The sequence below is a fragment of the Gouania willdenowi genome, chromosome 1 (genome assembly GCF_900634775.1).
Source record: "Gouania willdenowi chromosome 1, fGouWil2.1, whole genome shotgun sequence".
NCBI lineage: Eukaryota > Metazoa > Chordata > Actinopteri > Blenniiformes > Gobiesocidae > Gouania > Gouania willdenowi.
This window is the reverse complement of record NC_041044.1, coordinates 31,824,855-31,852,810: the sequence shown is the minus strand read 5'-3', so window position 1 is coordinate 31,852,810 and position 27,956 is coordinate 31,824,855. Positions and strand designations below refer to the sequence as shown.

The window sequence follows — 27,956 nt, the reverse complement described above, 5'->3', positions numbered from 1 at the left end:
AAGCCCCATCAATCTGAGAGAGCTGAAGAGCTTCACTGGACTAGCTTCCTGCTACCTGCGTTTGTGCGCGGTTTTTCCTGCATTGCTGCATCCCTGTTTCACCTGCAGCAGAAAGACAGGGACTTTGCCTGGACCCCAGACTGTGAGCAGGCTTTCAATTGTCGTAAGAAGGCTCTGACAGAGTCGCCCATCCTCACCCCACCTTACCCCAGCCTGCAGTTTCTTTTGGATACGGATGCCAGCGAAGTCGGGACTGGAGCAGTGTTGAGCCAGGTGGTGCCAGAGGGGGAGAAGGTAATCGCGTACTTCAGCAGAACCTTCAACAAGGCTGAAAGATGCTACTGTGTGACACGCAGAGAGCTCCTAGCTATAGTGAGGGCGATAAAGAACTTAAAATATTATCTGTGTGGCCTTCCCTTCACTGTTCGAACTGACCACGCTGCACTCCAGTGGTTAATGTCTTTTAAGGAGCCAGAGGGGCAGATTGCACGCTGGCTGGAGGAACTGGCACCATTTTCCTTCAAAGTCAAGTACCGAGTAGGAGCTCGCCATGGCAACGCTGATGCCATGTCCCATTGGCCCTGTGCCCCCGATGGATGTCGGTACTGCGAGAAGAGAGAGGCCCGGGAAGGAGAACTCCACTCTGAGGAATAGTGAGACCCCATGCACAGCAGAAATGGGCCAGCCTGCAATGCATCGCAGGTTGTTGACTCAGCGGAATAGAGAGCACAACAGGAACAGGACGCTGACCTCCAACGGGTGGGTGGAGACTGGACGAAAACCACAATGGGATGACCTGCCACTAAAGGACTGTTTGAAAAGTTCACCGCACTCAGGGTGAAAGATGGAGTGCTTCAGAGAGCCTAGAAGGAGCCGGCTACAGGAGAGAGTAAGTGGAAGGTGGTGGTCCCCAGGGTCCTAAGAAAGGTTGTGTTAAACTCCTGCCATGGAATGGCTGGAGCGGGACACTTTGAAGAAGCCAACGGAGGGTTTTGGAAACTCCAAAGTTTCTACTGGGGTCAGCTCAGGAGAGATGTTGAGGACTTTTGCCGCCGCTGCAACCTTTGCACGGCGCACAAGGGCCCCCTAGATCAATCGCGCGCCTTGCTCCAGCAACTGGCATAGGGGCCCTGATGGAAAGAGTAGCTGTGGACATTATGGGTCTGTTCCCTTGCACAGACAAGGGGAACCGCTATGTCCTGGTCGAGGGCTTGTTCTCCAGATTTGGGGCTGCAGAGACTATCCATAGCAACCAGGGGAGGAACTTTGAATCCGCAGTTTTCTCTGCCATGTGTGAACTCCTTGGAATGCAAAAAACCCGGACTACTCCTTTACACCCCTAGAGTGATGGACTCGTCGAGCATTTAATAGAACCCTGACAAAACAACTTGCCATTCTCACTGCAGAACACCAAGGGGACTGAGACATGCACCTCCCCCTTGTCTTGCTGGCCTACAGGTCTGCTGTACAGGAGTCTACAGCACGCCTGCCCTGCTGATGTTGGGACGGGAACTGTGGACCCCCGCAGAAATGGCATTTGGAAAACCTCCAGATGCACCAATGGTTTCACCGGGACTACTACTGCTACAGAATACGCCAGGCGCCTCCAAAAGAGGATGGAGTCATTCCACACGTTTGCTCATGACCAGCTCGAGAAAGTGGGAATGAGACTAAAACGGAACTATGACTTGAAGACCAGAGGGACAGACTTTGGGGCTCGTGACTTGGTCTGGGTTTACAGCCCAAAGCGAAAGAAGGACCGGTGTCCTAAGTTAGACTGCCACTGGGTGGGGCCGTGTGAAGTGTTGAAAAAGCTGAGAGAGGTGGTTTACAGGGTTCAGTTGCCACCTCGGGGAAGACAGGTGGCCCTCCACAGAGACAGGCTGGCCCCGTACAGAGGCCACCCTTGCCCCTTCCAACTTCCTGGGCCCCTGACAATCCCCCAGAGAAACAGAGCAGCCACACCCCCAGAACCATGGGCTGTTTTCCCTTCTGACCCCCCACAATCACCCTCAACCCTAAAAGCACCCACTGCTCAGTCGCAGGGTACTACAGGACTACAGACACGGGCCCTTGTGTCCCATATGAGGAGGCCCCAGAGACAAAAAAGACCCCCTAGGTACCTCAGAGTCTTGTTGAGTGATCCCTCGGGGTGAAGGATTTAGTAAGGGGGGGGGTGGGGGGCAGTGTAACATCCCTGCAGTGTTATAGTTGTAGTGTTATTGTTCTAATGTTATTGTTATGATGGTTCCGATTATTGTGTGTTCTTTGAACGCGTCTTTGGGGAGAGCTGGGATGTGAGTGGCTGTGAATGGAAAAGGGGGCGGGTCAGAGAGGAGGAAATGCCCTGTGTTTGAGAGAGTAGCTATTGGATGTGGATGAACGAGGCAGCAGCCGATAAGCTTTGACCCCTTTTGTTGTTTTTTGGCGTGGTTACGGCCGACAGTAACCGCAGTTCTGTGTGGAAATAAATGTTGTCCTTTCCAACGTTCTGTGGGACATTACAATACATTTATTTGTCAAAGTGTTTCAATTCCCCTTTAAAAGTTTTGAAACAGGATAAAGTTACATAACTCTCATAGCAGTTCGTCAGTGTGCATGTTTTTCTCGTAATCCAGATGGCTTTTTGAAACTGAGGATCTTACTCAGAGTGCATAAAGGTGAGTGCGCTTTTAGCTCAGACAGCGTCTGCATCGGACAGGATTACCATCTTGATAAATATGTGATCAATCTCATCAATGTTTAATCAGCCTTCCTGCTGTGTTTTCAGAGAGACATGATTGTTGGTGAAAGAAATGCAGCTTTCACCAATCGTTTTGGTCTCTGGATTTATAGAAACAAATAGAAGATCCTACTTTGATCTGATTTACATTCATTCAGGCCCAGGTGTCATCACTGTTTGTATGTGCGTGGTTTGTGTTATGTAATCTCGTTTCCTGTAACAAATATAATTTGTGTTATTTGAACTGAAGTCTTTGCTTCAACTGTAAATTCTTGTGTGCTTCTGTTTGCCCATCCCTGGACCTGCAGTTGGCCTCATAATAATAATAATAATACATTTTATTTGAAAATCAGCGCCTCTCAGGTCACCCAACGTCACTTTACAAGAGTCCATCCATCCATCCATCCATTTTCTTCCGCTTTATCCGGGGCCGGGTCGCGGCGGCAGCAGTCTCAGCAGAGATGCACACCTCCTCCAGCCGTTCTGGGGGAACCCCGAGGCGACACCAGGCCAGCTCAGAGACATAGTCCCTCCAGCGTGAACCACAAGAGTGCAAAACACCATGAAAATTAAGCTAAAACAGTATAAAAACTAAAAAAGCAGCGAGCTCAGGCCTCCGCCAAGCAGCTCAACCTCAGCTAACACGCTCCGGTCACGGGAACATGGTAAACTCAGGATTACCATGACTACCTGTCACCATTGAGCTGTGTTATCATGACTACCTGTCAACATTGAGCTGTTGGACTCTGACATCATCACAAGTTCCACAGTGTGGATGGGAAAATGAATGGGATACATATATATATTTTTATTTTGGTTTCCAAGACATCACCAAAATGTAATCACCTGTTCCTTGTCTCATTTATCAAATTTTCCTGAAAATTTCAAGTTATCTTGCTAACTGACAGACAAACAGACAGATTGACAGACAAATGGAGGGTGAAACATAACCTTACCACTCTTTGCTTCGCTTCGTTTCTGCGCTTCGCTCTTGGCGGAGGTAACAACAGTAAAAGCCTTTTATAGGGAGATAATACAATGTTGTAATTTCACATGTCATCAGACATTTTAAACATAAAACCCTAGATAACCTAGATAAAATAGAAACTCGATGCACATACAGATTCCTGTATAGTTTGTCTTTATTGGAGGGGACACAAGCAAAGGGAATTCCAATTCTGTAGGGGACGGTAGTAGTGTCGCTTTGATTCTCTTATTTCAGTTGCGAGCTTTCTTTGTATTTGTGGATCTACTATCTTTTTTCATAACATAAAAAATATGCTGCCAGTAGAAGATCTAATTTGATATGCATTGACTTACATTTGAAATGGAAAAAAAATGATTAAAATCAGGAAAATGTTTTACTATAAATCAAGTATCTTGCATTCTACAGTGACTTGCACTGAACTAATATTGCTACGTTAAAACTGGAAATGTCATGGGTTTAGACACTGGTGTAAAGTTTTTGATGTTGATTGTGTGTGTAGGTTTTCTGTGGGTAGTGTGTTTTACACAGTTAATTCTTAGTTGGAGACTAAATTGAATTAACCTTTACAGTATTTGCTTATAGGTCATTAGTTTGTGTTGTTTTATCATTAAGGTTTGCTGGCTCCTGTATCTGTGCAGACTTTGTCGATCATCTTATGCTATTGAGGGTTTCCTTTTAATTCTCTAGTTATTTGACTCAGTTATGTCAGGTTGGTTCCTCAATTATCCCATCCCGTTTCATCTGGATCAGACTTAGATTGGGCATTTGATTGGGATTTTAAAAAAAAATTGGGATGCCCTTTGGACGTTCTGTATCTTTATTAATGGAAATGTTAAATTTCTTCCAAGCTTTTAAAGTGTGAATGATCATGGTACCTGAAGTCTCTGGTCTTTGGAGAGAGCAGACGTGTTTTTCATTCGCTCCGATAACACGACCTTGGCTACAGCTGGCTACAGCTGAACAGCCTGAAAAATTGGGCCCAAGACTGAAGGAAAATGGTGAAAAAACCGCAGGGAGGCCCTTCAGAACCCAATTCGGGTTTGGAAGAGGTCAAGGAGATGATATGCGAGGGTCTACGAAACCTATCTGCCGAGATAAAGTCGTTGGAAAAGACGCTGGAAAACTCACTGGAAAACCTACAAAGCGAAGCAAAGGTACTGAAAGAAAAGAATGAAAGAAATGCTGAAGAGATAAAATTGTTGAACAGCTGGAACAAAAGGAAACAGAGAAAGATGTCATCATCACAGGCCTAAAGATAAAACCCAGGAGTTACGCGAGTGACGAAGAAACAAAATCGATTGAACAACAGGTCATTGACTACCTGGAGTCGAAGGACATTGTCCTGAACCCTGACAACATCAACTCCTGCCATCTCCTGCCAAAGAAAAATGATAACAGAGCTGTAAAAATAACCTTCACGAATATGAAATTCAAAGGACAACAACTGAAGCAAGGAAATAAACTCAAGGGAACGAAGGTGTACATCAATGAAAACCTGACGAAACAAAATGCAAGCATTGCATGGAAGGCACGCCAAATAAAAAAAGGAGGAAAAATTGTGAAGACTTGGACAAGAAACTGCAGGATTTACATCACACCTCTGGGAGAAGAGGACGGAAAACCAATCCTCATCAAAACGATGGAAGACTTGGGAAAATACGAAGGATCCACCTAAACAACAACATTACTGATGGTAATCATGGATATGGACCCAGATCTATATAAACACTGGAAACAAAACTCACTGTGATTATTTTACGGAGACTGAATTAAATGTGGAAACCAAGAGTAAAAAAGGTCTGTCATTTATTCATTTCAATTGCTAGGTGGTGGGGTGATTAAGGATTACATTAAAATTAAATTCAAAGTGTTTATTGTCATATGTACAGTTAGAAACACGTTTTCCTGTACAATGAAATTACTACCTTGCTTATGAACTAAGATATAATACAATGAATTTACTACCTTGCTTATGAACTAAGATATAATAATGTGTTTATACAAGTTAAATCTAACAGTGGAAAATACAACACTGCCAATAGAACTAACAACAGCTGGATTAACCTTCATGTAGAGGCAAAACAAGCTGCAAACTTGTGTGTCCAAAAGAGACATTCCCGAGTGGTGACATTATGGATGAAAAGGGAAAAAAAAAAAAAGACTTCCAAACAACTTCGAAAGAGGAACTATTCTTGAACTGGAGGAATGCTAACAACATCTGGCAGGGAACAAGGCCAACACGAACAACGATAGAGAGGAGGAAGAATAAAAAAAAAAAAAAAAAAAAGACAACACTGACTACAGATGAGAATACACAAAAAAGGACTGTTCAGAACAACTCAAGAATGTTTGACCAGAGAGACATGTAAACCCATGTAAATTTGTGATGGTAAAACAGGGGACGGGACCCAGATAAGCAAACTGCTTCTCTCGTCTCCTTTTTCGGCATGTACAAAAAATGTAAAAAAAAAAAAAAAGTGAATGTAACCATGTCGGAAATAAACTGAATAAATAAATAAAATAATGATCAGGATCACTGATGCAGATAACTGCCAATATCTGTCAAAGAGGATATTTGTCGCTTGGCAGAGGTTTATGCTCTCTGAGTGCTACTGTTGTCTCTATGTGCAGGTACGATAGCAACAATCATCAAGTCCAATAATCAATAAACAGTCCAGAAAATCACATTACAACAAACTGACAACTCAGCCTTACATTAAAATTTTTTTGCTAAATTCTTTCAATTTCTGAGAAACATCTGACAAATCACTGCCTAACGTAATTACATTTTTCCACTTCCAAAGTTTAGGAAGTGCCAACATTTTGTCGATATTAAGAAGTGTGTTGTATCACTGACCCCTCAGTCGCCCATGTTAAAGACAATTGTCCATATTCCATATAGTCTATAGACTTTATACCCTCTGCAAAGTGACAGTGCTTGGTAAAGTGAAGATATGGATTAAATGTTTGAAGCATTTGTTTCAAACCCTGAGGTTTGTCGAGGGCCAAGATAGAGACTTGGGCAACCGGCAAGAATAAACATTTCTTAATAGGTCTATATTTTATGAGGCCAATAAAGAACTGAAATAAACACAGTAAAGCAGTGAGTGAAATATCTACAAAGTGCAAACCAAAAAACAAACAAAAGTGGGAAAGACTGACCAGGAGGGAAAGGTAGACACCAAGTGTAGATCAAGTACCCAGTTTCTCTTATTTCTGAATCCAAGTACAGTATACCACCTTGGTCCGACTTCAACATTTTGCTCAGAATTCTTTGAAAAAACAACTATAGAGCATAATGATGGAGTGAATGAGTGATAACACACATTTGAAAGAATCCCATCGTAAATAAGTGGAATGTAACAGTATTTAGTATCTTCTGAATGAATATATTTCTATACTTGTTATCATTTCTGTATATCACCTTATGATTCCAATATCACCCTTGTATTTTCAGTTCATGTTCTAATCAAGATCATTTTTATCCTCAATATTTTGATAATTATTTTTAACAAAAAACATAAAACCTCATGTTTTTAATGTTTTCGTTTGTTAATTTTCCACTTTCTCGCTCTCAAGTACCCCCTGTAGAGCCATAACTTACCCCCAATTGAGAAACACTGGTGTATATTTTCCACTGACAAGCACTGCCTGAGAATTTACAGATAACAAAATCTGTCTGTGGTCTAAGATGCAAAATCCCAGCTGTAGAAGGGTTTGTAATAGAATCATAAAAATGATTAGGATTTTCATCATTTTCCTAGTCTTACTGTGATCAAAATCACAGCTTTACTTCTTTAGCACCAATTCAAAGCTTGAATTTCCATATTTTTTTCTCTGTCCTCCATCTGTCGGGACCTGACAAATGCCAGGATGCTGGACCAACTCCATTGTGATCTTCACCCATGTTCTCTGCCCTGCAAATGATTGACACACAGTGACGCCTTCATTCCCTGGAGTCAGGCATCGACTAGACAAACATACAAGCTCTAAAACCAGTCGTAAGTGGTTCTGACTGCAGCATGTAGGCCCCCCCCCCCTCCGGGAACTGCAGAGGTCAGCAGTCTGACACCGACTGTACAGTCGACGCAGTCGCTGTAGCATATTTAAATGTTTTAATATCGTACAACCGTGGCAAGAAATCACTTATCTGTGGGTTGAGAAACACACACACACACACACACACTCATTTGTCCATTAGGAGCACTACAAAGCTGTTTTGTCGCTCTGTGCTGTAGTGCTCCAGCCTCAGGCGCTGATGGCTCTCTGACAAAAAGAGGGGGAGGCTTCACTAGCTCTCTGCTGATTTTATGGCCTCTGCCTCGGACACTGTAAATCCTGTCACCACTGTAATTTCACAGCACATCACCATGGTTACTGTTTTTGTCCACACTGTTAGTGTTTCTAATGGCAGGATTACTGTAATTATAATTTTTTGACATCAAAAAACAAGAAAATTGTACTTTTTTTTAAATTACAAATCCATTTGCAAGGACAGGCTGGTCAAAAGCCTTCGTTTATTTTCAGAGGTGTAAAAATTACTGATATATCCTACTCAAATAGACGTACTGTTACTTGATTGAAATTGTACTCAAGTACAAGTACATGTACAAGTCATACATAAAATACTGAAGTACAACTAAAAAGTAGCTCAATTACAGTAAAAGTTACAAGTTACTTTCCCCCCCCCACATTTATTTTTGGGGGAACTTATTTTCCACAAAGGCACCTGTATAAAATAAAAGATTTGTCAAAATATCAAAAACACCAATGAATTCAATTTAAAAATAAAAATATCAGTCTCTAAGTATAGCTACATTTATGAACTCTGAAAATGACCAGCATTCACTCTTGTTTTGGTGCTGTGCATTACATTTAATCTGATTGGTCGGCTATGATGTGATGCATTTGATTGTTGTCTGGTCATTTCATTTTTTGCAGTTTCACAATGTAACTAAATACTTAACTTATTATAAAACGTACTTCAGTACAAGTAAAATCACTGATTTAGAAATATACTCAAAAAAGTACAAGTGCCCATAAAAGCAGTAATGTGAGTACATTTCTTTCACCTTTGTTTATTTTTAAATGGCAGCCAACCTTTAATGCTTTCACTGTGTAGTAAAGGTGCCAACTACTTGTAAAATGGTGTGGGTATTGTAACTTCAGAAATAGACCAGCATGTGAAATAAAGCTATTTTCATTTTAGGTACTGTATAGTCGATGTGTGCTTCTTTGACGCCAGTGTATTTATAGTTCTTTGACCAAAGGTCTTCCTCACACTCTTACTTAAAGCTGGCTTGTCTTCAAGTAGGCCGGTTGGTGGCCCAGGGCTGGATTTGGGATGTAGGCAGAGAGAGAGGATGGTGGTGCAAACAGGAAAACTGGGTGTGTGGCTTTGTCAAGGGCCATCAGTGTCCTTGTTGTACTTACTCTGCATCAACACTTGTGTGTGTGTGTGTGTGGATGTGTGTGTGGGAGAGAGAGAGAGAGAGAGAGAGATGATGATGCAAGTTTAAAAGCAAATATGACAATGTTACAAGACATACCCTACGTGCAGAGGTGAAAGTAATGGATTGCATGTACTCACATTACTGTAATTGAGTTGCTTTTATGGGTACTTGTCCTTTTTTGAATATATTTTTTAAATCAGTAATTTTACTTGTACTTAAGTACGTTTTAAAAGAAGTAATTTGTTACATTGCTACACCCAACCTTTACTGAGTAAATTATTATTTTTTGTCTATAAAATGATCAACAGACATTGTGAAACTGCAAAAAATGAAATAACCAGACAACAGTTAAATGTCTCACATCATAGCCGACCAATCAGATTCAACGTAATGCACGGCGCCCAAACAGCATTGAATGGTGGTTATTTTCTCAGTTTTAGAGTTCATAAATTTAGCTATACTTAGACTGAATTCATTGGTGTTATTTTATTTTTAAAATAATTGTACATTTACTTTATACAGATGCTTTTGTGGAAAATAAATTAATCCAATTGTGCAAGATTTTATCTCTTCCTTTTTAAGTTTATACACGAGATGTTTACTGCAATGCAAGGGTAATGTGGGGTAAAGTCACTTTTACTTTGAGTACTAATTAAATGAGCTACTTTTTACTTGTACTTGAGTATTTTATGTATGACTTACTTGTCCGTATACTTGACACCAATTTCAATCAAGTAACGGTACTTCCACTTGAGTAGAACATATCAGTACTCTTTCCACCTCTGTGTATGTGTGCATGCATGTATGTACGTGTGTGTGCATGTTTTGCAATAGTCGTGCCAGTATGTGTGTTTGTCTCCATGAGTCCATGTTGGACATTAGTTAAGGCGTGACCTAAATATGTCTGCCGTCATTACCCAACATAAAGATGGAGAGAAGAGGAAGTCAGAAACAGATTAGCACACATGTGTTGATGTGCACACACGCATGCACACGTGGTGTTAAATGGTGCAGGCTTTGCACTGCATCAGTGGAAGGGCAAGGACGAAGATGAAATGCAACACAGCGCATGCTTTTAGCCCTGTGTGTGTCTGTAAGTCTGTCCGAGGCAGAGTGGAGTCTATATATAGGAGTCGTATTACTGTTGTTGGCTTGTAGCTCATCTGCTCGTGTCCCGTCTGCTCCCTGATAAAATTCCACTGTGAACCATCACCCTTGGATCACCCCCTCCTCATCATCATCCCGGCTGCAGGGGATGAGATCGTCTCTACGACATCATTTATTTAGGATTACTGAAAAGTGGCCTAAGCTGAGAGCAGCCTTCTGAATTATTGTGTGTGTGTGTGCATGCATGCATGGTGTGTGTGTGAGAGTGTGTAAAACAGTGCTCTTTATGCGATTAATCTTCTTGCTAATTACAGACTCGATACACAATTTTTCACGCGTTCGCTTTCACCCGCAGACACAATTGTACGAGCTTCATCTCCTCACTCTCCATTTCACTGGCTTTTTAGTTCTTCCTGTCCAGGCTGCGCCGTGCTATCGCCATGGTAACAGCAGATTGAGAGACTTTATGTTACAGTGATTGTTTAATGGGCTCTTTATTTATTTATTTTTCTTCTATTTTTCTGTCCTCCTTGTTTCCTCACCCTGACACCTCAGCACTAGTCAGTGTTTTTCAGTGTTAGTGTGGGGTTTTCACCAGTCAACACACACACACACACACACACACACACACACACACACACACACACACACACACACACACACACACACACACACACAGACACACAAAGATGCGTGCAGACAGCGAGAGAAAAAAGAAAACAGGCAATGGTGCAGTTCTAACACTTCCACTGCTTTCTCTCCAGGCTCTCCTAACACGGCTGGTGTTGAGACATCCTTGCGCTTCCTGGCTCAAAATGGCGCCATCACTGTGGTTGGTGGGGATGTGTTTGCTCACTCTGGCTCACGTCACACCCTCTGGTCAAGGTGAGGCATTTGTTTGAGGTGGTGTTAGCTTCAGGTTTTATTCTTGACATTTATTCCTTACATTATAGGTAATAAAAAAAAATAATCTACACTATATAAAATACATTTTGAGTAAAGATTCAAAAACATCAAGATACCAACAAACAAAACATGAAAACAAAGAAACATCTAAAATGCACTTAGCAATAAATTGTCGGATTGAAATGCTACTCTCTGACAGCCTTTCTCAAAGAATAGTGCGCGGACCACTGGTGGTCCTCAAGTGACCCCTATTGGCCCTCAAGTTTTTTGTGCAAATATACTTTTTAATGCTAACATACATTCTTTTTAGTTAAAACTGTTTCTCAAATGTTTTGCAGTTCACTCCAAAATTATGAGAATAGTATGTGAATTCAGATTGTGTCCGTAACCAGGGCGATGATTTTGCGATACCGCCTCGTAGCTACGTAGGTGTGCATTTTACAATGTCTAAAATGATAAGTGCAGTCAACATAAAAAATGGATGGAATGGTGCATGGAATGGTGATTCTAAAAGAGTGGCGCTAAAGCGTTGAGAAAATATCATAGCGACAACATCAAATTAAGGCTATGGAACCTTCAAAACTCAAACATTTCCTAAAAATGCTGTATATATTATGCATACTTTCTGCTGTCAAACACTTATTTACTGCAGACGCAAAACATCTGATCTAATTTCTATCTATACTATAATTCAAGGATGGTCTGTATGTGTGTGTGGAGCGAATATCCCTCCGACGTGGTGCCGGTTCACCTGAAACTTTGTCAACGGCTTCCAAATACCCCGAGTTTGTGCATATGTTATTTTGGAGTATTTTGGTCATAATTTCATTTCACTTCTGGACGGCACGGCAAGTGAAATCTATTCAGCTTTTGACCTCAGAGTGTGAGTCGTGCTAGCGCACCATCTATATCTATTTCACTACACAGCTCACTTCCGGTGCGTGCAAGAGCTCCTCTGGACTTCTCTTTTGAGGAAAAATACTTTTTTACTGTTCCTTATTTGGTGATGACATTTCAAAATGTTTATTTTCATGTTAGTTTGACCGTTCGCTATTTCGACCGGACAGACCTCACAAATGCACAAATGCACTAATGCACAAAAATACACCAAAAAAGACAGAAAAATACACAAAATGACTCCAGAATCACACAGCAATGCCAACAAAAAACAATAATTATACAAAAAATGCACAAAAAGACAACAGAAAGATACAAAAAATGACTCCAAAAAACGTACATTACAGAAAAATACACCAAACAAAAATAATATAAAAATGAGTAAAAAACAACACATTTATCATGCGCATGTCCCATAGAATTAAACCAGGGAAATTGCACACGCTATTTTACTTTGCACCTGCAAATGAACCCCTTTATAATGTTACAGAGTATGTTGTTATTATGCCCATAATTGACAACTCCACTTAAGCTCCCACTATATGAATACATACTCACTGTTCTTGTCTATCTATAAATTAATGTGTGTGTGGAGCGAATATCTCCCCCATTCGGTGTGAGTTCGACCTGAAACTTAGTCAAAGGCTTCCAAATACCCCGAGTGTGTGTATTTGTTATTTTGGAGTAATTTGGTGTAGCAAAATGGTCAAAATGTATTTTAAGATTACGGCTCCCTCGGTAAGAGCGCGGTATTGAGCGCGCTACTTCCGGTTCCAGGTTCATGACGTCGCTGTGTCGCAGTTTGTTTGGGTTAAAAAAAGAAAAGGTCACTATTAAAAACGTTTTTGTACCGCTAAAAGTCATTTAAGTTCATATTTCATGGTGTGAGAGATAACGCACGGAGGAGATGGATGTAGACACACACACACACACACACACACACACACACACACACACAAAATATTCATAATAAAAATATACTACATGTGTAAAATAAAACAAAAAACTAAACAAGGCTTCAAAAACACACATAATGACTTCAAAAACATACATTACAGAAAAATACACCAAACAACAACAAATGACTTAAAATACACAAGACTAAATATTTATACAAAAATACACAAAATAACAGTAGAAATGCACAAAACTACACCAAAAAAGATACAAAAATACACAAAATGATTCCAGAGTCACTCTACAATGGCAACAAAAAACAATAATTATACAAAAAATGCAGAAAAAGACATTAGAAAGATAGAAGAATACACATAATGACTTCAAAAACATACATTACAGAAAAATACATCAAACAAAAAAAATATAAAAATTAGTTTATAAAAACAACAAACACATTTTGCATGCACATGTCCCATAAAATTAAACCAGGGAAATTGCACACACTATTTTACTTTGCACCCGCAAATAAGCCCCTTTATAACACTACAGAGTACAGAGTATGTTCACCTTTTTGTACATCCAACCTTCAAACACATACTCTTTTGGCCATAATTGACAAATCTACTCCCACATGAATGCATACTTCCGACGGGCACTGTACTAGTACTAGTTGTCTAAATGTTGATTTGCGTCAATATCTTTTGTTGTTCAATCCTTTTATTGTTCAAATTTACAGAAAAATCATTGTGGTGTGTTTGTGATTATTTATAATCAGATTTTAACCAAGTATTACAGTTGAAATGGCATGGATTTCTCAATCAGAATGAAGCTCAGCTATACTCTGTAGAACAGGAGAAGAACGCCTCATGTTTTACTGTGTGTGTTCCTGGAGGTGGGCCTATAAGAAGCACAAACTTCCTAAAACTAGTCAGTTTTCACCAACATCTTAGCATCCACATTCCAATGTATGCGAGCATCTGCTTATCTCCAAATAATCATCCTCCAACTGGTTCATTCTATTGTTAAATTCTCCACCATTTCAGCTTTGCAATGCTTCTAAAACTATATTTAACATTAGTTAACAGTGTAACGTTCTTATTTCTATCCCTGACAATATAATCACTTGCCTTTGTGCAAAGGACCTTTATGTCTAAAACCAAAATATTTTCAAATTCCACTGGCAAATTAAAGCTTTATCTTTTTTTTTTAGCTTTGTCATGGTAACCACTGACCTTGTTCTTTCACACAGCTTTGTTTTCCGAACAAAGCACAGTGCAGCAAAGGATGTCTGTGGTAAAATTGAGCTGGCCTCCTCATGTTTGAAAAGCTTACAGGTCAATTGAAAGGAAAGTCTGATTAATGAAAAAAATTCTATGACCTGAAATGCAGGTTCACGGCACTCTTGGTTCTCCTCAGATCAACCATCGCTCTCCTAAGCACCTCCCTCTCCTCCATCCCCGAACATCACTCAGACTTTGACCTTTCTTGATTGCAGGGATGCTTCAGGTCCTCTTTTCCTGAGAAAAATGTATTTCTATTAAAAACACATTATCATCCATCCATCATTCAAGTGTTAGGTGAAAACACTTTGTTTGGATGATTATTTCTTTTCATTTGTCTTATTAATCAATTCAACTTCCTTTTTTTTTTCTGAAGTGACTTCCAACACGTGGAGAGGGTGGGATTTAGGATTGGAACTGCAGCCGCTATGAGTTGAGAAAACACAGGAACAGAAAAAACAAATAAAATGCTTGTTATTGGCTCAAAATATTCCCTCAAGTGTATTTATACTTGCTCACTGTAAGTCTTTCTATTTACCTTAATAGCATGGCCTCCGTAGAAAGAGATAATCTGAAATTATAACTCACTGAATCTGCTGTATTTCCAATTAAAATTTTGACAATGTCAGGTTTGGATTTTCATATACTTATCTTTACCCTCTTAAAATAATATGATCTAACTATATAGTTTTATTCAATGGAAGCATTTTTAACCTCTTTTAGCATCAAAATTCTATCACATTCACAAAACATCAACCCAAACAGAAAATTAAACAAAGTAAACACAAATTTTCCCTATTCTGTCTCCTCATAGACAGTGGAACTTTCCAAATTTAATTTCTTTTCTTGTCTTTTTATCTTTTATCTAGTTGTGTTACATTCATTATCTTAGGCTTCCAGCTTGTAAGTGAATATTACTATATTATTATTATATTATAATTATACTTTTGTTTCTGATAACGGCCCTAACACCTGGCCTTCAGATCTACAGCTGCATGTGTGTCCTTGCATATAGGATTTATAATATTTCAGTAATATTTCATCTAATAAATGTCTTTTATTAAATGTCACAACAATTTAAACCTAATTCCCTTTTTTCAAATTATTTCTTTGCTTAAAATCAAACTGTTCTAGAATCAAAATGTACTGTTAACTTATATAATTGGCCATGAACAAAAACCCAGTCATTATTGTTTGCACTACGGACAATTTAGAGACTCTAATCAAACTAATAGTCATGTTTTTTTGGATTGTGGGAGGAAACCAGAGTACCTGGAGAAAACCCACTCAAGTACTGTGAGGCAGACATGCCACCATGCTTCTCTATGTTGTCTTTTGCATTTATAGTAGTGTATACCTATAGTATTTTCTTCATTTTTACTCAGTACCACACTGAGAATGCTTCTGTTTCCCAGTTGTTACACAGTCACTGGCCTTTGTGCTGGTGCTCTGGTTATCTCAATAACGTCTTTACCTGTCCCACAGGTTATTCTCCCATATGCTGTTATCTCTGCCTCATGTTGGAATCAATCATTTTGTGTGGATTTTAAGGCAAAATCCCGAATTACTACTTAGATTTACAATGAAAAATGCAGACTCTATTTCAGCAACAAGACAAATCATATCAGAAATTTAGACCCCTCATGCTTGACTGTCTCTTTTGTTTTAGGGGGAAAAAATTTCTAAATTTTCCCACTTTTTCACCACCACAAATTAAGATTTTAACAAGTTCTTTATCTAGTCAGTAATTTAACAGGCATATACGGTGATATATCGCGATATTTTTTCCGCACGATCGATTATCGATATGCTCCCGCTAAGTATCAATTTTTATTTTTTTTTAAATTTATTTATTTATTTATTTATTCAAAAACCTTTTCTGCTTTTTCACTAAAATATATTGTTTACTGTAATATTTCACTATACTGGTGTGACTGGTAAGAAAGACCCTATTTTTTGTTTACAGAAAGCACTATTGGATATACTTATTCATTTACATTGGTATGTTGACACTTATTTACAGAAATGTTGCACTAAAATAGTGTCACTGTTCATAGGACACTTTTTCAATTTATTGTCTTTCAGAGATGTAAAATAAAAATTGTATTTTTTCACCTAATCTTTTTTTTCTTGTTATGTCATAGATTATCATAGATTGATTTCAGACCAATATATCGATAATCGCAGTATCGTCATATTGTGAGATAATCGGCATCGTGAGCTTTGTATCGTGTATCGTACCGTATTGTATCGTATCGTGAGGTACCCAGAGGTTCCCACCCCTACAAGACACAGATTTCCATCTGAAATATTAAGAAGGAAACTTCTGCACTTACCTCATTATCTGATGTATGTAGATCTCGAGACGAGCCCTCAACTGTTGTGGCGGTGTTGAATGGAACGAGACGGAGTCAAGTTTTAGGGTTTACAGGTCAGATGCGGACACAGGGTTTATTTGGTCAAATGGGTTTTTGAGGCAGACTGGTCTGGTATTCAGAGGTTGTTCATATGTGTGTGTTCTAATGAATCTGTAGTTGTTCTGTGCTCTCAGGGTTTTGTATGCTGCTGATAGCACTAAGCATAACAATGACAGAGTCTCTGAGAAGAGACCTTGGCAAATGTTATCAGTGTATAATGGTATCTGACCTGCTTAGGGCAGTGTGACCAGGACCAGGAGAGATTCTGTAATCACATATCAAATAATATAAATTATATATGATATTACTGTTAATATACTGTTGTAGTAGTAAACATATCTATTGGTTCTGGATATTTGTGAGGTTCGGTGGTCTGGGAGTTTTCTTTTATTGGTTCAGTGATCCTTCCTTGGTCTGAAAAAGTTTGAGACACAGTGTTCAATGGGAATGAAAATACAAAAAACGCTAATTGGCTGAAATCTCTTCAAATATTTGAAGAATCCAAGGACATTTCTTACACAAATTAGTAGCAAAGTTTTATTATACAGCTTGAGACCAATCATCTATAAAGTGCATTTGCGCATGGGTTGTGTTTCACTTTAAATCTTAGATAAGAAGAAACCAACATTAGCCTTTTTGACAATTGAATCCACAATTTTACCCTAAATTCCATTTTTAGTTTTAGTTTTTAGTATTTACTTTTTGAATTGATTTCTTAATTAATTTTAAAATGATGGATTCTGTCTCTTAAATAGTTAATATTTGGATATAAACAGCAGGACTATTACTAATACTCTTTCACATATACAATATCCACAAATTCAAATGTACCGGATTCTATGAAAAATGTATTTGTATGCTACAAAAACTGCCCTATTTATTATTACAATCAACATATCTGTATTGTTAGCAGTTGATACATTTTCCCCCAGGCTAAGACATGTAAGGAATTACAGATGTTTGAATATAACTATAGACAAACACTGAACAAAACCATGTATTCTGAACAGTTAGACTGGATGCAGTTCAGAGTGGTGGTGAGAAGCTTAATAATTGTTGATCCATGTCGGCAAAGCAGCAGGGGCAAGATCACCATGACTGTGACCATGACGGTGATTGTGATAACTTGGCAGTAAAATTCCAAGGTAAAAGAGAATATCAGTGGCCAGACTATCACAGGAGGTGGTTCAACCCACCGGCAATCACTCATTTCAGATGCCAGGCTTAAACAAAGGCTACAGGGAGGAGTCAAAAGGACACAGGATGAATTAACACACAATCAAACAAGCATTTTTATTAAAATAATGCATAAAATATGTCTGTGATAGTAATTCATCACTTTTCAACAGCAGCGTCCATGGGCGTAGGACTGGGGGGGTAAAGGGTACTGATTACCCAGGGCCCAAGGCAGGGGAGGGGGCTCATAATTAAATATAGGTACGAAAATGCATTGGTTGTTTAAGCACAGTTGTGCACTAAAAACAGGTATTCATGCTCCATCAGGGCCCTAGATACCACCCCCTTTAAAACAGTGCAAATGGTACGACCCACATGTGCTTTTGCTGTTGCGCAGTGGCAGGTAGTCTGAGCTGTGGATGTGACAAGGAGTGGGAGATAGACAGCTGCAGGAAACCATGTCTTTCCTCAAAAAAGGGAAATCATGTTTGCCAAAAACACAAGGAAAGAAAGGAGAGGAGGAGAAGGTGAAATGAGGGAATAAAGCAGCTGGTGAGCTTTAAAACACTTGCATCTTTTTTTAGGCAATATCAGAATCAGAATCAGAATCAACTTTATTGGCCAGGAGTGAATGAATACACACGAGGAATTTCTTTTGGTGACCTGTGCTCTCTCAGGTAGTATAATATTAAATAATAACAATCAACTAGAATAAAGAAAAATAAATAAAATAGAGAAAAATAAAAAGAAAAAAAAGAAGTATAAACATAAATATAAGAGTAGTTAGACTAATATGTGCAAACTAAATAAAAAATAACAAGATAATAATAATAGTAGTAATAATAATAATAATAATAATAATAATAATGAAATAAAATAAGAATACAATAATAATAATAATAATAAGATATTATTTGGTTTGAAATGAACTACTGTACACGCGCTCTCGCACATTTAAATGCTGGAACATTCCTTTAGCACGTCAAATCTTAATTGGAAATTGAAAAAACCTTTTTAAATGATTTTGAGGAGTACATTTTTCTGCCACCAACTTGATGGCCAGAGTGTCCCCTTCATTCTAATCATTCTATATTTTCCTTTTTATTAACCAGATAAATATAGCAATATGATTAATCATTATTGTGTTCATGCCTGTTAATACACATGTGATATACCGTCATTGTACATGTTTGTTTTGTTTATATATTTTGAGTTATACCCCCTTCTCCTTAGCCTCAAAATTAAATAAAAAAAATCAAAAACAAACTAAAATATAGTAGAGCAGATTTATAAAGTACAACTAATGGATATGGAGTCATTAGGTTATTGTGAAGAAAAAAGAATGCTTACAGTATATAATAATGCAAGAATACTAGTAGTTTCTGAGCGGAAAAAACAGTGTACATAACTTACAGTAGGAGTTTGTACCCAGGTATGTGATGCTATGGTCCTGGCAGCATCATAACAATGTGGATTTCATTTAATCCCGACGCTGTAAACACCCTGTCATGTGCACATGACGCCAATGTGAACAAGCGGATTAAGGTAGTTGTAATGGGATTTCCTGCACTAACCCTGGTTTAAAGCTCTTTAGGTGGCACTCAGGTGAGCATTTTCAAAGCATTTGCACATATGATGCCGACACCGGTGTGCATTCATCATATGGAGATTCAGCTTTCATATTAAAGCCCTGCACATGAGTAGACTGTGGTGACAAAATGCCTGACTGTCACAAATAGAAGTGTTATCCTGAGTGATAGCTTAAGGTGTTATAATCCACCGCCCCACATGTGTGTATCACAGCAGAATGTATGCCAACCATCACACCCACTATGCATCTGGGATGGCTTTCAGTGTAAGATTCACACCTTTGATTTTCATCGATGTTGGTGTTAAATAGGTAACGGGAGACTAGAAGTCACTAAATGATTCTTTTAGTAATCCATCAATCTATTCATTTTTTTCATATAATGAAACTAAAATGTATGTGACACAAAAACTCTTGAGCTCTTTTTATTGCACAAAACAAATAAACATAGAAAAATCTTACAAAACAGTTTCACATGACACTAAATCAATAGGTATTACTTAAATAAAGGCCCGTAAAGTTAAGTTTTCTTAAATAAGTACAACTGCAGTGTGTCGCTAAACAGTGCATTTAGTTCCAAATTGGGTTAAAACATTTTTTTTTTCCAAATTTCAACAATAAAAAAATAATTCAATAACAAATACATCTCCTTTAAACATTAAGTACAATAACAGTACTTTTTTTTTTTTTTTTTTTTTTTATGTATTACTGCTATTTACTTCTAGGTGGTTATTCATGTTTATGCAATTAAATTTCCGTTTTTCATGTATATATTTATTGTTATTCATATATCAACATATAAAACATCATGTTTTGAAACGTTTAAAATTACCAGATGTGATCTACGCCGTGGACTAGCATCCATTTACTGCTCGCATTGTTTTTTTTTGTTTTTTAACTGAAAACCTTATTAAACTTTGACCCATATTTACAGGATATATCTCTGCCTACATTTACAATAAAAGTGTTTTTTAAATTAAAGAAAATAATACCTGACCACTCGTTATCTTTTGATAAGTGCACTGCTTTAAAAGTGTGTTTATTGAACACTGTACACCATGTTTATTATTATAAAGAACACAGTGTACAGTGCTATCTTTTTGTTTGGTATGTAATGTTCCCACTCTTTTAGTCGCTGTCTTTTTCTTTTTGGTAAACTTTGGGGTTTTTTCCTGCTTTTTTAACCACACGCCCGCCTGTAACCATGGCAACAGTTCAAAAGTGAAAGCAAGGGCAGCAAAATAAAATCTGTTGGTGTGAAAATCGGACCCGGTGGAACGGCAACGCGTTTTAAATGATGCCTCGACTCATTTTCTTACCCGGTTTAGTCGTTTTAATCAACAGATCGTCCTGTCCGTTCATGAAATACATGAAATGGTGCCATATTGACCGATGTCATCAGGGGCCAGGAATGAATTATATTAGCATTCAATCAATGGAGGAAACCCTATATTTAGCAGCACTGAACCAAATCCTTTTCAAGCTGATAATAAAGTTCTAATGCATTTGACTTGTGTTGTGTGTATAGAACACACACCATTGGTTTTAATTAATAATACACTTTAAAATACAGTAATTAATACAACTGAGTTCAGGGGGCGGGGCTCATGGCAGAGTGTGGTTTCTTGAAGACTATTTTTCTTAAGTAGATGGCCAGAGTGTCCCCTTCATTCAAAATCATTTTATATTTACTTTTTTATTAATCAGATAAGTATATCAATATGATTAATAATTAATGTTTTCATGCATGTTAATACACTTGTGATATACCTTCTTTTTACATGTTTGTTTTGTTTATATATTTTGAGTTATACCCACTTCTCCTTAGCCCCAAAATTAAATAAATAAGTAAAATTACCATCCGGCTGCCACTAAATTGTAGCAAAACTATGTCACAAACACACTAAAATATAATAGAGCAGATTTATAAATTACAACCAATGAATATGGAGTCATTAGGTTATTATGAAGAAAAAAGAATGCTTACAGTATATAATAATGCAAGAATACTAGTAGTTTCTGGGCGAAAAAAAAACTGTTTCTTTAAAGTAAAGGTATTTATTTTGCCAGCCTTTCACAATTGAAAGGAAAGTAAACAACTTTAAAAATAAATAAATGAAAGGTACTAATGGACTATTAGCTGAATGTCCCTCAAAAGGTTTTCCCAGTGTGAAGATGATAACCTTTTGCTTCATCTTTCTACTGTGCATCCTGTTGCATCAGACCACTTTTCTTCCTTGTGTCCTGACTTATCTGCACCTTTATTACCCCTGATGTTACAAACTGCCCATGCACTGTTTCCTGACACTTTTAAAACCTTTTCTGTTAACACATCAGCGTTACCTTCCTCTGCAGTAGAATCTTCTGAATCTTATCTGGTTGACCTCTAGTCCAGACTAGTAAGCCTTAAACACTGCTATACTGTTTTATTATTATTATTATTATTATTATTATTATTATTATTATTATTATTATTATTCTTTAGTCTTCTTTCATCCTTTCAAAGTAGGAGACTTCAAATTAAAGGGGCAAAGATAAATGTTACCTTTAAGATTCAAGATTCAAAGCGTATAAAAAGAAACGTGTTTCCCTGCACGATGTCTACACTGAATGCCATAAGAAATTAAGAAGATATAAAGTATAAATATGAAGAAATGTATTTTAATTACAGTTGCAAATTAACTGCTATGCGTTCTCATGGGGTCCCTTTGGTGATGCATGCTAAAAAATCATCCTCTCCACACCATTCTGAGCAAAGCAAAAACCAGTGGCGTCGTCTCGGACACGTACACATTATTAGTTTGTTCTTCACAAAAAATATTGCCTATTGAACAGCTTTGGAAAACAGTATTGAGGGACCACTTAGACTGGGACTGGAATCGCATTTGGTCAAATATTTCTCTCTCATCTAGAAATCCCAATCACCAAATGATCCATTATAAGATTATTTATTTATATCCTAGGAGACTACATCTAAAGGACAATCAATACTGTGATTTCTGTCCAGATAATACCATTGGCACTTTTATTCATATGGTGGCAATGCCCTGAGGTTGTACATTTTTGGGAAAACGTTACCAAGATGCTATCAGACATCATGGAACGATCCATGTCCTGCACTCCGAGGCTTCTTTTGTTAGGTGACACTTCCAAATGAAATCTGACAATTAGTAACCAGCAAATATGATTAGCTGGCCTTACAGCTGCCCAAAAGATGGTAGTATGTCGATGGAAGACAATGGCTCCTGTCCTATAGACATATAATTCAATTGGAGCTCTCAGCCGCTCGAATTCATGGAGCAAAAACTGAAAATATCTCATGCTGGTTTAATTTATTAAATACACTCAATCTGGATTAAATTTCAAAATATAAATCACAATGTTACATTTGACATATCTTTGCCTATACTGTGTATTGAGAGAACGTTTATTACATAATTATATGTATTGTGTGATTGATTGATGTATTTTGCATAGTCATTATGTATATTTCTATTTCTGTGGATGTCTCTGACGGAGGAAATCAACACCTTGTATTGCTCAATTGTACACTTTGCTATACTCATTGCTATATCAGTTTACTGCAAGAACAGTTTATGTACGTTAACCTGGACATGGTCTTTGTTATTTTCAGTGTATTTTTTTTTTTTTTTTTTGTGAGGGATTGCATTTTGTGTAGTTTTGTGGATTTTCTCTGCCCGTCACAAGGGAATTGGGGATGTGGGGAACAAACAGGGGAGAAAAAGGAAAGTGTGATGCATGCAAACAAGTGCAAAAATGTAAATGCAATCTAACACAAAAATTATCACAAAAAAAAAGTATAAATATGAAGAAATTGTAGTTTCACAGGGTGAAAAAAAAAATTATTTACATTTTTTTTTTTTTACAATGTATTTTTAATTATACAGGACAGGTATATGTATAAATAATGTGTTATATGAATAATGTATTTTTTCGCACAGCGTACAACAGTATATCAGCAACTTTAAACTGGTGTATGACCTACTTACAGAAATCGTTAATTATAAGTAATGTTCACTGAGTTAAACCCTGATAGCTGATAGATTAGTGAAAAATGTTAGAAACAGGACATTAACATTCATTTATGTATATACGCATGGGTGAAGATGTGGCACAAAAGGTTTGACAAAAGAGATAAGTCACATGACTATTACTATCACTATGATTATTATTATTATTATTAACATTTTTTATGTTGTGAAATTGCCTCAGAAAGTCATTATACGTATTGCAAAAGCCAGATTTAAGAAAAGTATCCACAGCCTCCCAGCATGGTTACTTTTTCTAAATCCAGGTTCCTATTCTGCTGAAGGTTACTCTTTGTTAAGTGACGGTGTTCTCATCTCCATTTTTTTTATTGAATTCGCTCACATTGATTTATTAATTCATGAGTAAATTCAAAGGGAGTTTTTTCTCCTCACTGTAGCATGCTCATCGAGACTTTTTTTATATATATATTTAAGTGTTTCAAGGTGTATTGTTGTAGTTTGCACTAGAAAAATAAAGCTGAATTGAAATGAAGGATTCATGAGTACCCACTATCTCGTACAATGCAATCTATTCTGAATCTGAAATTTTATAAAAGATGGAAATGTCATTTATTTAAAGCAAAGCTCTCACAACAAACCACACATTTTTTCTTCTACAAACTATTTTACTTTGAAAAGCAAATGATAGAGTAATTCACTTTGAAAAATGTGCAGATATAGCTACCTGTTAAAAAAAAAAAAGGATGAACAATAAAAGGCTTGACTTGTTATTAATGCAGCCTCACATTAAAGGTTCACCTTGTTTCACGTCAAAAGTATTTAACAGATTTTGACAAAATTTTAACCAAAGATAGACATTAGGTAACGGAACATCCCATTGAATTTTGGAGGGGATTCGGATCAATACACTGATTCTGGATGAGTTTGAAAAATCTAACAATCCCTTTCTCTCATCATTGGTGAAATTCCAAAAATTCATATCTCGGTTCGTAATTAACAAATCTTTATGAAATATGACTATGTCGGGTTGGTTCCTCGATTAGCTCAGTGAGTTTCATCTGGATCACATCTGCATTGCGCATTTCATCGCGATTTTACAAAATAATAATGGGGTTGCCATTCATTTGGACCCACTGTGTTGTTATTAATGGAGAAATTTCTTCCAAGCCTTTAATGTGTGAATGATCATTGTACCATGATAAGGTTCAATGATCCAGATAACTGACAATATCTGGAAAAGAGGAGATGTGGTGCTTGGTGGAAGTTTGCTCTCTGAGTGCTACTGTTAAATGCATTTTTCTTCCAAGAGTCAATGAATACCATCAATGAACAAATCAACAAACCTTCAATACCTCAAGACAATTGTGGGATTAGTTCAGAATAAAAAACATTCCCCTTTCATTTTATATTCTCCCTGGCTGGTGCAATAAAATAAATTCATGTATTTAATTGCAATAATAAAACATGCATTGCTGTCGCTAAAAGATTGCACTATATATAGTGTTGACCTTCGACAGCATGGGCAGACAAGAAAAAAAAAAAACAACTAAACATTAGGGTAGACCCCATGGGAACCTGAAATAGGACAAAGCAGTTTGAAAATGGATGGATGGGCATTAGGCTCTAGAACATTCACTGAATTCTTAAAGGGGTAAAAGCTTTAAAGTTTGATTTGTTCTGCGTTTTTTTTTCAGCATTTCTTTTTTCTAACAAATTTTTCCATCAATGATGGAACAAAATTGTCTTTTCTTCATTTCCCTCACTGTTCCTCTTCCCTTACCCTTCCTTTTACCCCTCATCTGCAGCCATGTCACGAGCCGCGATGCCATTCGGGCTGCTGCGCAGAGAGCTGGCCTGCGAGGGTTACCCCATAGAGCTGCGATGTCCTGGAAGCGATGTGGTTATGGTGGAAACTGCAAATTATGGACGCACTGACGACAAGATCTGTGATGCTGACCCTTTCCAAATGGAAAACACACAGTGTTACCTCCCCGACGCACTGAAGATTATGTCCCAGAGGTGTGTGAGTCATGAGTCACACACCACTAGACTTTGTGCGGAAGAATAAATCCTTCGAGTCTGAAGTGTATGCAATAAGATGCAGTAGAAATAATCAATGAGTGTCGAGCAAGTGTCGTATGTGGTACAAACTGCACACGGCTTTACAACACACATGTTGATTAGGACGTAACAGTAGACAAAGCCGATGCTTAGACTCGCACAAATACAAACACATCAGTGTGTGTCTTGTGTTTGTGTACGTGCGGCAATCTGCGATGTGCAGCCTGAGTGCCTGGCTGCACCATTAGCTGTGTACTCAGCACTGTTTCCTAGAAGAAGTGATCAATAATCAGCAAGAGGGCGAGCAGACAAATGGAGTGCCCTTTGATTCCCCTTCACTGTTAATCACTCACATACATCTCTTTGTCTTTTTGTACCTATTTTCCCTTCCATCCATCCACCCATCCATCCATTCATCCATCCATCCATCCACCCATCCATCAATCCATCCACCCATCCATCAATCCATCCACCCATCCATCCATTCATCCATCCACTGTTCTCCAGGTGTAACAACAGGACTCAGTGTGTCGTGGTTGCAGGGGTTGACGTCTTCCCAGATCCTTGTCCAGGAACGTACAAGTACTTGGAGATCCAATATGAGTGTGTCCCTTATAGTGAGTACCTCTATGATCCAACACTGACACATACAGACACATATACATATACATAAACATAGAAAGGAAACATCATGCTTTCACAATCATTAGATTTTCACATGTATTTCTTAATCTTAAAGGTGGAGTCTGTAATGTTGTAAAGCTAGCAAGAGTTGAGCTAGCAAGACCTCCTTTTAGTTCCACCCAGGGTTGGGGTCAATTACATTTTTCAGTTACAAAAACATTTTCAATTATCCATGTTCAATTGCAATTCAGTTACGATTAAAGTGACCAGCATTTTTTCCAATTACAATTAAATTACAGTTATTTTTTTAATCTTTAGAAAGTAAATTACAATTACGTTCTTAATTACTAAAGTTCAACTACATTTAATCACAATTACCTAGCCTGAAATAAATGACCTAATAAAACTTTACCTTCCTCTTGTGGTAGCTTTCTTTTAGCATCTATTATGGTAACGGGTCCTAAATCAGCTGCAATATACTAATCTATCATCTAATTTCTTTCCTTTCTATTGGTTACCTTGTTAGGCTTCGTAATCAATGAAAATATAGGTTTTCATATTTATGGTGTTGGCGTCTTAGCCTTTTTTCTGTCGATTTCAATTTTTTTAAAGGGTAAAATGTGGGAAAGCTTGACATTAAAAATATTTTAATAATTGTTAGCTACATATGTGTAGAACTGTACATAGAACTGTAACATGGTTCCCCAGTTTTGCGATAAATTATAATTGACAATTTTTTTATAAAATTTGAATGGCAATTACAATTACAAAGTCAATTATCTGAACTCAATTACAATTTCATTACGATTATGACTGCAACATATTTTTAAAATTAAAATGACAATTATAATTATGCCATAGTTGTAATTACATATCAATTACGCAATTACAATTATAGTTGACCCCAACCCTGGCTCTACCCATTTCCTGTATGCTCCATCCAAAGCCACGCCCCCAACAAGCATGAATGAACACACATCTAATATAAAAATAACAAATTTACCCGAAGCTAAAAAATACTGATTTGTCCAACAGAAAAAAACAGAAACCTCTGCATCACTTTTTAGAACCTTCAGATCCTCAAATGTGCTTCATATTCTCCGGGAATGGTGTCATGTGATGAGTGCGTGCAGAAGAAGGGAGGGACAGTGGAATAAAGGCATCTCATTGGTTCTTTCCATTCGGACCGAATGGCAGGGATTGGTGTGAGTTTTTAAATGATTCCAGCTGCTCCAGAGTTCTGACTGTTTCTATTCCTTTTTGTGAATACATAAAGTATTGACTACTTTCATGATGGAAGGACCATTCCACCCACTATATGAAAAAAAAGTGTTTCTGAACAGGATTGCAGACTTCAGCTTTAAATAATGTGCAAATGTAGACATGCACATTGAACAATTAAACAATAGAAGTTTTGTCATTCTGCACTACACCATGTATCACACAGAGACACGAGCACAGTTGTACTAAAATGTAATCAGTGCTTTTTATTTTTTTACAGTTTTCTGTAAGATATCCATGATTAGATTGTTTTTTTTTCCCTCAGGTAAATGTTAGTGTGTGCGTGTGGGCGTGCGTGTGCGTGTGTATGTGTGCATGGGGAGTGGATACATTCTAAACTAATGCGCACCAGTCCATCGAACGCTTAATTGAACGCGTACCCTGCGCCTGTACGTCTGACACTACATCTACATTTTCCATAGACTTAGAATGGGTACACAGTAGGGATGTAACGATTCACTCAACTCCCGATACGATTCGATTCACGATATTGGGTTCACGATACGATTCTCTCACGATTTATTTTACAAAATGAGACCGTAGACA

General features: G+C 37.8%; 1 protein-coding gene across 4 annotated transcripts in view; it reads left to right on the top strand.

Annotated features, from left to right (window-relative positions):
* The window catches only part of LOC114464373 (adhesion G protein-coupled receptor L1), a 55,983-nt gene that overhangs the window by 4,738 nt on the left and 23,289 nt on the right, over window positions 1-27,956 (top strand). For all 4 annotated transcript variants that reach the window (XM_028448700.1, XM_028448618.1, XM_028448524.1 and 1 more), the window contains exons 2-4: window positions 11,035-11,155; window positions 25,250-25,463; window positions 26,013-26,122. In XM_028448700.1, the coding sequence (XP_028304501.1) occupies window positions 11,086-11,155; window positions 25,250-25,463; window positions 26,013-26,122 (394 nt within the window). In that variant the 5' untranslated portion in view covers window positions 11,035-11,085. The remainder of the gene's footprint in view (window positions 1-11,034; window positions 11,156-25,249; window positions 25,464-26,012; window positions 26,123-27,956) is intronic.